At 39.3% G+C, this 13386-nt stretch overlaps 1 protein-coding gene across 2 annotated transcripts in view; it reads left to right on the forward strand.

Annotated features, from left to right (window-relative positions):
- The window catches only part of LOC121854926 (endonuclease 8-like 1), a 38743-nt gene extending 26065 nt beyond the window's left edge, over positions 1-12678 (forward strand). For both annotated transcript variants that reach the window (XM_042349737.1, XM_042349736.1), the window contains exons 3-5: positions 4298-4529; positions 8486-8588; positions 11990-12678. In XM_042349737.1, coding sequence (XP_042205671.1) covers positions 4298-4529; positions 8486-8588; positions 11990-12414 — 760 coding nt within the window. In that variant the 3' untranslated portion in view covers positions 12415-12678. The remainder of the gene's footprint in view (positions 1-4297; positions 4530-8485; positions 8589-11989) is intronic.
- Positions 12679-13386: the final 708 nt, after the last annotated feature.

Here is a 13386-nt window from a genome sequence, read left to right on the forward strand (position 1 = left end):
TACGGCTCCATAGCCTGCACCAGCCGGGTATGGAAGACTTCATAGCGGTCATCGTCATTGTCGCGGGAAAGGAAGGACTTCATCTTCTCTGCACACTCCATGGCACCCTTAATATCACTATGACTTAAATTGTGTTCTTCGGAGACTGACGCACCTTCTTCCTCCTCTTCACTGACGTGTTCTTCTTCCAACATCTCGTCGGCAGTCACTTCAGGATCTCTGATCACCTCCAGGATGTCGTCGTTGGTGGTCTCGGAGAAGCCTGGAACTGTAACAGTCTGCGCAGCTTCTCTGGCAAGGTCCACTGCTACTGCAACATTCTGAACCTCACCAGTCACAGATTGACTCCTCCTCTCACCTGGTATTCCATGCAACACATGTCTCCATGCGTGACGAATTGTAGCAATAGACAGCTGATCCCATGACTCCACCAAGAAGTCCACAGCTTTCTTGATGTTAAATACTCTCCAGAATTGTTTGAAGAGTATTTTTTGCTGTTCTAACTGTTGATCCTCATCTTCTTCGCTCTTGCTATCGGTGGTGGTGTCACTCAGGTTACGCAACTCTTCCCTGGTGTTGGTGTAGTCGTTCAGGAGCTGGAATTTTTTGTTGAGAATGCAGCTTTCACATTGCAAATCAACTCCTGGTCCATGGGCTGGATTAAAGACGTAGTGTTGGGAGGAAGGAAGACCACTTTTACGTTGGGGTGACGATCTAACAGTAGGGGCGAGTGTCCTGGTGCGTTGTCCAGCAGCAACAAAATATTAAATGGGACATTCTGTCGCTCACAGAATTTCTTTACATCGGGAACAAAACAGTCATCAAACCAGGAGAGGGACAGTGTAGAGAACATCCATGCCTTACGTGCTGTCAGCCAGTGGACATTTAGCTTGGTCATGTCCATGCTCTTGTAGGCGTGCGGCTTGCGGGCTGTGTGGATCACCGATAACTTGAGCTTACAGGTACCGGAGGCATTGGTGGTAAACAGGACGGTGATGCGTTCCTTCTGCATTTTCCGGCCCCGAATCCTGCTGGCATTCTTCACAACGAAGGACTTGGAAGGTAGTTTTTTCCAGAAAAGACCAGATTCGTCCATGTTAAACACCTGGTCGTCGGTGGACTGTCCTTCCTCCATAATCTCACGTAAAAACGGAGGAAATTCCCGAGCCGCAGCACGATCAGCACTCGCTTCTTCACCACCAATGTTTATATTGGTGATCTTGTTCCGGATCTTAAACCTCTGTAACCACCCAGAGGAAGCATTAAAGGGTTTGGGCTCTGAAGTTCCCATCTTTCGTGCCACTGCCATGTACAGTTCACGTGCGTAGTCCTTAACAGAGCGCGTGTCGACCGCCATGTTCCGTCGCGCCTGACGCACCAAGTACCTCACAAGTAATTTTTCTGTCTTGAGAAGCACCTGGTTGTGAAAATACTTGATCATAGAAGCACCTGTAGACTTTGTGATCTTCATGTGCTCCTTTATCTTGGCTGAATCCTTCTTTATAGTCCGGATCGTAGATGATGCTATACTTCACCTCGTAGCTTAAGGAACGTCGTGTCTTCTTTGGTTTAGTGCCGCTGGGTCCAGGTAAGGAAAGGTTTCTCTCTGGGGGTGGTGGTCCGGCGGAAGCCATTTTACAGAACAATGGATGCGCGTTTACACGGAGTGGCCTTGAGGGATGAAACTGCCGCGGCTAGGTCAAGCGTCGTCTTTCCTCCCTCCCTCCCTCCCCCGGGTGGACACGTCATAATACTTTAAGCCAATTACAGCTAGCAGCAGAGGAGGGTAGGGATGCATGGCCAATCACAGGTCTGATACGTCATATGACGTCAGTGATAACGCAACAAAGACACACACTGCGCAACCTTACCGCGCCGCTTGCCCAAGCGGAGGGAGGAGGAGGGAGAGGCAGGCAGGCGGGCGGGTGGGGCGAATCTAAAAATAGCGTCGCGCCGGACACTCTCCGCGTAATGGGGTTCACGTACCGCGTAATGTGAGCACGTGAGGTTCTGGCAAGGCACCGCGTTAACATGGAAACGCGGAATGCGGGACCGCGTAAAGTGAGGGTTAACTGTATATATATATATAAATATATATATATATATAAATATATATATATAAATATATATATATAAATATATATATATATATATATATATATATATATATATATATAAATATATATATATATATATATAAATATATATATATAAATATATATATATATATATATATATATATATATATATATATATATATATATATAAAAGACTCATTTACATGCTTAAAGGCAAAAACTAAGTTTAAGTTCTTCTTAATGCATGGGAAAAATATTCTACTTTTACATCTGAAAGTTTTAAAGAACTCAATTAAGTACAGTTGGAGAGAGAGAGAGAGAGACGGGCAGTAGCAACTTGGCTCCCATGGACCCATATAACATCTAATCTGAACACATTAGAATCAAAGGGTCAGAGCCCAACCATAAACAGAAGCAGTCATCAGTTGTATTGGACAGTGACAACTTGGCTTCCTTACAATTAACCCTGTAAGAAAGTTTAGTATCGCCACTTTCACCAGTGCATAATAGTTCACTTCCATGTACAAGTATATATTGAACAACCAGAGGGACATAATGCATCCCTCCCTAACACTTATATTTATTTCAAATGTTTCACTTTCTTTCTCACTTACTCTTACTGTTGCCCTGCTGTTCTCATAGAATGCTTTTACTGCATTTTATACAGTTAGCCTTCCCCCACCCCATATACTTGTAATGCCTCCCACAATGCTTTTCTGTTAGCCCTATCATATGCCTTTTCCAAATCTACTATGAATCGTTAAAACCATCCGTAAGTAATAAAAACCAATAAAATACTCATTAAAATCAAGAAAAAGGCATAGATTATTGTTATTATTTTTTTATTTGCTTTAAACCATTTACTTTAAACCATTGGTTTAAATTGGCCAACCCTCTACAGTATTTCCTAGTGAAATACATAGTATTGTATAAGATATTGCAATTTCTCTCATTTTCACAATATTTCAAGGGTTCAATATGTTCAGATTTTACTTGGTTACTGACGGCTCAATAAAACACAGTTTTCACAGATGCAGTTTACTGGGAGAGGTCTGTACAGTGGTGTAGCAGGAAACAATCTGTCTCACAGGGTAATACACATGATCGCAAAACCTCGTGCTATGTCATCTAACTACTCAGACATCCAACTTCATTCACACCGCTAGGTGGCAGCACTCATGCATACGTCAATCACGCAACTAGAGGACAGCACTCGTGCACACTCTCATTTACGCCATACAGTGGTTCACTCGCTCGGCTCGTTCGCATTGCATTTTGTTGTTGTTTTGTTATGGGAATTAGCCCACCCAGGCACAGGTCACTGACCCACATCGGGGCCTGGGGGGCGAAAATTTAATAATAATAATAATAATAATAATAATAATAATAATAATAATAATAATAATAATAATAATAATAATAATAATAGTAAAGAACCACAAAGAAATACAAAATGAAAAAAAATCAAAAGTGAGGAACAATATATGTATGTTGTGTTGTCAATAGTAAGAGAAACAATTGAGACCCTGCAATTGTGTGTACATGAGGCAGAAAGTCAGATCAGCAACCTGGGACTTGGTCACAATTTTCGTGATGCCATGTGGCAGCAGGATCTACCATAGACAACACATTATGCTCCCAATATCTTCCCAGGCGGTAGTACCTCCCTGTTTGGTAGCTGCCTAATACCTACTACCTACACCACATGAACACCACATGTGGTGTAGGTAGTAATCTGCACATGACATTTTTAGTATTTTCATACTAACCTGGACCGTAAGCCATGCCCCTCTTATATAAAGATAGCTGATTTGTTCAAAGAAAATTTTCGTGTACAGTAGTTGTCCATTTATTCAAACTAAATATGTTCACAATTGGTAAACAGACTTGCTATTTTATAAAATAATGTAAAATATCAGGACTATCAAAATGCAAATGATTTCAAAGCATTAGCACCAGAGAGGATGTTAGACAATTTTAGATATTTATCATAAAAGGTCAAAGTCAAAGGTCTCCGGTTTCCTCCTGTACTAACACTGGATAGAGCACCCAAGTGGCTATTAAGCTGATAAGTGGCAAAATTATATAAAAAAAATAAAAATTTAAAATTTTAGGAAGTAGTGTAATATGAGTACAGGTACAGTATAAATTTGTTAAACATGTTGTACTGTTAACATCTGTACTATCGTTTGATTTATTGTGTATCTTCAAATTTCTAGGTGTAGCATTCAACCATTTGATGAAGCCAGGGAAGTCCTAAGTGAGATAAAACCCATCAGCAGGTGGTATGAAACACAATTAAAACAAAAACCAAGTGAGCACTGTAAAGTGATGCCTGACATATTAGACCTCTGTCACATCTTACCCAAGGAAGTGATTCACCTAAGTGGTGGAGGTAAAGGCTACAACGTTGACCCCGATGCTGCTGAAGATGAATACAAGGAGTTCCGGGTAAGCATTACATCCTGAGTGTCCTATAAACGATGAACTCCATGCCTGGTATGTGTAGTTTGTTATAGCAGTAAGACAAAAACAGTTTTATTTAACCCCTTCATTGTGGGGAAATGACTTTTGATACAGGTATTTTATTTGGCTAATGCCAGATGATTTTATTCAACAGAAGTGGTTAAAAAAATGGTATTTTGTTATGAAATTTTTATGAATGTTAAGATGCTGCTCTGTTCAGCCACTAGAACACAAGATACTGTACCTTCACCACATCTTTCTCTATATTCATCATGGAAGCTGACCTTGAGGTGATGTTTAAAATTTTGATTTAAATTTATTTGTATCTTTTAACTTACAAAATTCTCCTCCTGTGACCTTTCTTCCTTCATCCAGTCTTCTTAATTTTCTCTTTTCAGTATTGTGTTAGTGTGTGTGTGTAGTTCTGGATGGTTTATTCAGTACTGTACTATTACTATCAGTGTTTGAGTTACTCAGGGTTCGATAATAGCATCAGCTCTTTTATTGTTACTCATTAATGATCTTGTTGAACTGACAAGCAACTTTATTTTCTCCTATACATATGTCTTATAACCTTCATCAATTCAAATCAGTTTGCACAGATATCTTCAGTCTCTGGTGAATATGAATAGAAGGGTGTCTACTGGTCTGGAAAACCTGGAAAAGCCAGGGAATTTTACAAATAAATCTGGAATTTTATGTGAATTCAGTTCAACTTCAAAATATTGTTATTTTGACAGCAATCTTACCATAAGTTAATGATGTACTATATAATAGTTATTTAATTTTACTTTTAGGCACAAATTCCAGTAAATAGTTCACTCCAATAACTGAATTATTTGTGTACCTATCATATTTCATGCTATGGATCAAATAATCAAATATTACAGATTATTCCTACTAATTTTGTAATGGGTATTGTCCGAGATGAATTGTTCTTATAATTAAGAGACTTTATTAAAGTGGATTATTCCGCATATTAATCATGAGTCATATAGGTGGATCAGGAGTGTGATTTTTCTGTTTTTGCTGGATTTCCAGCTTTTTTGGAACGTCCAGGTTGACCCACGTGAATCGCATAAATCTAAAGAGAAAATTATGGTTTGGGTTGGGTTGCAAAAGGGTCTTCAATTTCTTGATAAATATCATTTATATCATCTTTAAATTTCCCAATTGTATATATACTTGTACTGTATATATATACGAGGTCTGTCCGGAAAATATCCAGCCATTTACTATTAAAAAAAATATTGCTTACCTAGGACAATGGCGCCTCGAAAAGTCAGGGAATTTTGTTTTGCCTGGCCTGTAGGCACCCTGAACAGTGACATTTGCCTGAATTCTTCCTGTAGTTTTCTCTATAGACAGAGGGCATTGGCTGGCAACTTACCGGTATATACAGTATGGGGTGAGGGGAGGGCGGGGGGGTGCTTGTGATGGTGGCTTGTGTTTATGTATTGTGTTGCCTTTGGAAAATAACCCAAATTTCCCTAAATCTATTCAGTTAAAGTGCCACCAGTGCATGAATTTTGTGGTCTCACAATGCAACCGTATTGTATTCATAGGATTAAGGTCCTGAAGAAAATCATTTGGCTATGCACAACAACTACTGTATCTGGACACATCACTTCTATATGGTTGGGGCATACTGCACCGTAATTGTATGTGGAAGAGTTAGATAGAGCTACTGTACACAAAGTCTTCTGTATTTGGTCTGGCAATTTGGTCTTCATTATACATCAGGGATGTATTCCAGAGAAATGCAACTTCTAGTGAACATTTCATAAGGAGGAATTTTCTCCCATAAGAATAATTGATGTAGCACTTAGGGTATAGTATACTGTATGCATTCCAACATGTACAGTAGGGTAATAGCCCTTGAAAGCTCAGGATGTGTTCCTGGAGAGAGAGCTTTCAGCAAATGAGCTTACAATGGAGTCATTATAACATAATTAACTGTACTGTACTGTACTGTCCAGTACAGTTATTTGATATGGAGATACATTCCTAAGAACAGTATTTGCTACCTTTGAGTGATACTTGATGACACGATTTGGCTACTTGTGCAAGAAGACAACTGATTAATAAATAAACCAGGGTATATGCAGGTGCATAAGACAATACTGTACAGTATTATTTATTAAGTGCTGATAAATACATTTTAATATTATGCAAAAAGTGCTGAAGACAGATGCTGTCATAAGCACGACGACATGGTGAGGGACGGTTTGGGCAATCATCTCTTTGCACAATGGAAACAAAGCTGCCAGGAATTTAATATGACGCAGCAACTCATCTAAGGTTGAGTGTGTGATTTTTGTGGGAACAATTTATTATTTTACAGTAGTGTTTTATTAATATGGTACCAAATGAACCTAAATAATTTGGGAATTAGTGACATCTCCTTTAGCCGGAACAATGGTGCAGAACACTTCTGAGAAAGAGAAATTTCTGGTTAACAAGACGACCCTTCCAAAGCCAGAAAAAACTCTCATCCCCGTAATTTTCCGGATACCCGAAATTTTTCTCGGAAGCTCCAGAAATTGAGAGGGATAGGTTCCAAGAAATGGCACGAATTGGCAAAACTGCAAATAGCAACTTATGCTACCTTAGTGCACTACTGTATACCTATACCAAACAACTGACCAGCCGTGGCAGTACTCATCCCCTCTTTTAACTTACCTAATAATAAAACTTTCTTTGTCAGGGTCATCACTGACTTCTGCCTTTTACATTTCACTCCACAGGCATCACTAGCACTGACACTAGGTAGTCTTTAACGGGCCATTTCACACAGAAACACTAAAGTTTTGAGAGCACAACACGAGATGCTGCATGGGGTAACTCGTTGTGCTGCAGGAAAAGGCTTGCAAGCAAGCCACCATAGCCACCATCTGCTTACCGCGAAACGTCGAAATTGCGAATTGCAAACTCGCGAATGGCAAGGGTCTACTGTACTGTACATCATATCTTTAACCTGGAAAAAATCCCCCATCCCCTGAAATTTTTGGGGTACCTAAATTTTCTCAGAATTTTCCAGAAGGATGCATTGCAGTATTTCATCTTTCAAACCTGGAAAAAAAATCCCCCATCCCCAGAATTTTCTGGAATTTTCCATGTACCGGAGAAATTTTCTTGTATTTTTCCAGAAAATGTGGCCCTTGGAAATTCGTTCTGAAACCTGTAATTTTCCAGGGAATTCCAGCTTTGGGATTGATTTTGCGAGAAAATTTCAGTTTCAGCTATCGGAGAATTCCGGTTAAGAGAGATTCTGTCAAACGGAGATACTGTATTATATACTATGTTGAAATTTCATTCTGTTGTTATAAAGGAACACAATCTAATGAGATTTATGTGAAAATACCATCTCGGTTATTATCCATTTACAACAGAAATAGTATTAGAGAAAGTGTTTACAATTGGTGAGATACAACTTCTGGTAAACCCAAAATTGCCCTAACCCAATTGAGAGTGAAACTTCAATAATACCATTTTTTTTAATATTATTGTAGGTACAGTATATAAGATTTTCTTTATTCATAAGGCACACAAGCACATTGAAAAGACTTTTCTGCAAATTGTGTGGTAACTTACATTTAACAAGGGCATAGCATTCAGTCGTATGAGAGGTGCTTGACGTGTTTTGGCGTGGTAGAAACTTAACACTTGTAGGGCACTTTTATTATGTATTATAGTTATTTTTACATTAAATTAGGTGTTTTTAACACTAATTATGCATCACATTTGGATACACACAGGCTTAGTATAAAACTGCCGACAACATACTTATATGTGAAACAAATGACATATAGCTAATGAAAATTTCTTCCTATATTTGTTAGCAACATATGAAATGTCATATTGTACAGTGTATATTGGTATGACGTATACTGAATACCCTTCTACTTTATTTTGAAATGAACTTTGTATACCATTCAAAGGCTTGGCTGCAGTGTTATTACCAGGATGGGATGAAGAACCTGGTGGATCATAATGGTCGCACAATGTGGTTTTCTGGAGAGCCTGGGCGCTTAACACCCAAAGGTTGGTTGACAGCTTATTGTACAGTGTAATGTTATTAAAAAAAAGATAAATTAAAAATATAATAACAAAAGAATATATACTATCACTAAACAGTGAGCATCCTGAATAGTAGTGGAGGTCCTCCTAGCTGACTGAAGCTGTGACATCACTCGCGAGCGGCTGCCCGATCGCCACACTACGAGCCACTCCACATAACTATTCTTTCTCTACTTTTCTTTAATAAGCATCACTTCAATAATAGAAGACTCACAAACTTAAACTAAGCACAGTAAACCCTCGCACTTTTGGACAATTAGGGGGGAAGAGGATATCTGGATGTGGCAAATGTCTGGATGAACCGGGGGAGGAAAAAGCTGATTGTTCGAATCTTCCAGTGAATGTACCAAATGTATAAAAACAATAAATAATTATATAAAAACACCAAATTGTATTTTACGGCATATAAAACTCACTGCCATATAAGATGCATCCCCTGTTTTAGCAGTGAGTATTTTGAAAATTTTTGTTGTGTCTTTTCCTCCCGTAGCCATAGTTTTCTTAAAATAATATATGCAGTACAGTATCAGGATGTGAGAAATAAATAAATATAATACAGTACCAACAAGTAAGTTACACCAAAAAATCCTTTTGGCAAACCAGTAAATAAAAGCCAAATGAAAGTTTAACACAATTGCCATTTGCATACACTCCCTGCTTCACCATAGTAACGAAAATCAGCTTGGACGCTGATTCCCTAGCAACACTCCCCCCAACCCTTACACTCTGTGCTCTCCTACCATTACATGCTTGCCCCTAAGACAATTATTTCTTTTACCTTTTCACAATATGTATGTAGGGTGGTGTGTGCATGTAACTGAGTAAAAATAAATGAAGAAAGTTATGTACAGTATATCGACCCAAAAATACGAGTTGAAAAACAACCATAACACTTCACAACTTGACCCAGCAGACAACGCGGACTGGGTCCATTTTAGCAGCGGGGGAGTAAATATGGACAGAGAGAGAGAGACCGGATAGGAATTTGTCACATCCAGATGTCAGTCTGGACCAGCCGAAATCCACATCTGAGAGGTCCAGAAGTGCGAGGGTTTACTCTACGTCTAAAGGCATGTCACTTTCCTTTGTGACGTCACTGTCAAGGTCACTCCTCTGTGTGGATAGTGGGCTTCTGTAATAATTCATTGTTGTTTGTTGTCAGGGATATATCATAGATTTCTCTATATGATTTATATAATTCATGATTCACTTGTATAAATGTAGTGTACAGTATAGTCTGCATTTACGCGGCTTTTATTTACGCGTTTGGCCATTTACGCGGTGCCTTGCCAGAATGAAAAAGCTTTAATTACGCGGTAAATTTGGTCATTTACGCGGCGAGCGGCTGGAGAGGTCTAGACTGCTGCGCCATTTTTTACCCACGCGGTCCATTCTTGACCATACAGTACGTGGGAAGTGGTGCGGTGAGTGGTGATCATTAGGCCACTCTTACGTTATCACTGACATCATATGACATATCGGACTGTGATTGGGCCACGCATCCTTACTACCCACGCATTCTCTCCGCCGCTAGCTGTGATTGGTCTAATGTAACATGACGTGCCCTGCCACCAGAGGGTAGAAGTCACTGACCTAGCAGGGCCTGTCTCATTGTTCTCAGTCTGCGTATACAGTTCTCTTTTGTGCCCGCTATTCCCCTCACAACTCACAATGGCTTCTGAACGGCCCCCACCACCAGAGAAAAACCTTGAATTACCTGGACCAAGCCATGATAATGTGAAGGAAATCATCGAGTTGGGGGAGAAACTTAAGCTCATCCTTGACAACGACCCAGACAAGCATTGGTATGAAGCGTCTAATAACCATCTGACGAAAGTTATGGAGCCGTATATCCAGATCTATCTCGATAACATCAATGCTAGCCGTCAACGTAGTATTGAGGACTTCCTCGCCCGCAACCCACCACAACCACAGCCAGCCCAAGTCAGTGATAGTGATATTGACAGTGAGGATATGGAGTTTGAGAGGTTTGTCTGGGAGGCCCTGTAAACCTCTGCGAGTAGTGAAAGTCAAAGTGATTCACCGGAGGGCAACTAATCTGTCCTCTGCCTCGGAACCAGCCGCCATCCACGTGTGCCGACCCAGCTTTTCTACTAACGTAAGTGTTAAAAAATCTAATATTATTGATATTTCTCTTAATTATTAATTGTGAGTGCATACCATCATAAAATTAAGATGTTATTTTTACTACAACGTACGTATTGTGTCGGAAAAAGTGGAGTTTGGGGGTCGGCCCAGTCTCTATTTCAATTAATCCCATATTTTCTGTTACAGTCAACCCTCGCTTTATGCGGTCCCACTTTACGCGTTTCCACGTTTACGCGGTACCCTGCCGAATACGGAATGCTCACTTTCCGCGGTGTGTGTACCCTTTTACGCGGAGAGCCGCGCGAGCAGGGTGCGCACAAGGTAGCCCAGTCATCAAAACATTACCGAGTTCTTCACCCGCCACCCACCACAGCCGGCCCAAGTCAGTGATAGTGATAATGATAGTGAGGATATGGACTTAATGGACTTTGAGGGGTTTGACAAAGAGGCCCTGCAAGCCTCTGTGGTGGATAGTGATACAATTGATACAAGTGATACAGGTGAGGGCCAATAATCTGCCCTCTGCCTCGGAATCAACCCCCCATCCCCGTGTGCCTAGCCATCTTTTCTACTAATGTAAGTGTTAAAAAACCTAGTATTATTGATATTTCTCTTAATTATTAATTGTGTGTGCATACCATCATAAAATTAATAAATTATTTTTACTACAACGTAGGTATTGTGTCTGAAAAAGTGGAGTTTGGGGGGTCGGCCCGGTCTCTATTTCAATTAATCCCATATGTTATGTTGTTTACTTTATGCGTTTCTCATTTTACGCGGGCCGCCGTGGGTTCAATTGACTGCGTAAAGTGAGGGTTCACTGTATTTCATTTACGCGTTTCTCGTTTTACGCAGTACACCACTGTATAAATAATAGTGTTGGATTACTATTATTATTAATAATTAGTCTGATGAACATAAATGGGCATCAGTTTTGTTCACTGGATTAAGAAGTCTCCTTTCCCATAAATCACTTTATAACCCAGGTGAATTAGTTTATAATAAATAAACAAAGATTCTTCCACTAGTTGAGTAATACAGTACAGGCTAGTGATAGTGGTCAAATTTTTAATTATGCTTAGATATAAATCTACATCTATTTGTTGCCACTACCTATCGCTATTTTCAGGATTATAAGTTAGGTGCTTATATGATTTTATTAATTTTAACTGGTCATATTGTTTTGAAGCACTTGATATGTAACTGTGATAAGATTAACATTTCAGGACATAAGATGTTGTTCCTTAATATTTCAGAGGTGACTTCAAGAGCAAAGGTTGAGAGGAAAAAATTGAAGAGGAATAAACAGGATAAAGTTATGACGGAAGAACAAAATTTCAAAGTACAAAAGATTGAAAAAAGAGATAAAGAAATAAAAGGTGACGGCCAAGAAGGAAAGAAACATGTATGTACCAAAAGTGGCGGAAGACGCAGGAGACAGCTGGACAAAATCGTAAAAGAGGAACCAGATTCTGTATGTGGACCCAGACCAGAAATTCAGAACAAACGAAACATCACAATCTACCAATCACCAAGGTCCTCAGTGACTACTGATAACATTAAGAAGAGAGGGGCAAAAGTGACAGATAAAACCTTAGTGAGGACTACACGTACCCCTCGTACTCCCAAGACATATGCAGTCCCAGTCAGACGATCTTCCAGACGGGTAATTTCTCAATGATGCCAAAAACTTATGGCTCTTTAATTACAATGTAAATTTTATATATTTTTTTATTTTAAATCTACTTCATTTATATGACAAGAATTTTGTTATGCTATACAGGTACTTCTGATAGTGTTAAAAGAGTGGTGACACATTGTGATCATTAGAGTTATGAAGGAGAGGTACCCATTATTTGTAACACTTGTATAATAATATGTATTAAACAGTCTTTTATCTATGTCAGTTTGTAAATTAATGAATAATAAAATGTCATTATGGTAACCTAGATTTTAAATATATTGTACCTATATTGTCTCACATTAGTACATTCACTGGCATAATAAGTACACAAAGGGGACGACCTACCGTATTTTACGGCATATAAGATGCATGGCCATAGTTTAAATAAAAAAAATATATTCAGTACCAGTGAATGTGAGGAATGAACGAAAATAATACCATTAAAATCCAAATAAAAGTTTAACACAGCTGCCATTTGCATACACATCCTGTACTCCATTTTGCCCATAGCAATGGTGATGCTACCTCCACTGATTCCCTAGCAATGGTCCCCCCCAACCACCAACCGCCCAACCTTACTTCCGCTCCCCCACTAAGCCAGCTGACTCATGTGCAAAGAAATGTACTGTACAGGTGCTCCTTTACTTACAAATATGACCATGGAATGTGACCATGATGAGAGAAATGTTTGACAATAAATAACAATAATTGACCCTCTAGGGTGGATGGGTCTGCCGCACAAGGATGATGAGCCAGTATACTGAGTATAGTGACTGCACTCTACATGTTCTTTCTTACATTAAATCAAATACACTATTTCTCTTTGGCTGAGTATTGCTTGTTTTGTATTCCATTCTTCGATTCTCAAGTATTTCATTGACCAAAGATCAATGACATCATACAATGCCATTATTAGAAGCATTATGTTACGAACCACGCCACCAATTGTCATGATCTACCTACCCAGCA

The sequence above is a fragment of the Homarus americanus genome, unplaced genomic scaffold, assembly GCF_018991925.1.
Source record: "Homarus americanus isolate GMGI-L3 unplaced genomic scaffold, GMGI_Hamer_2.0 scaffold38749, whole genome shotgun sequence".
Classification (NCBI taxonomy): Eukaryota; Metazoa; Arthropoda; class Malacostraca; order Decapoda; family Nephropidae; genus Homarus; species Homarus americanus.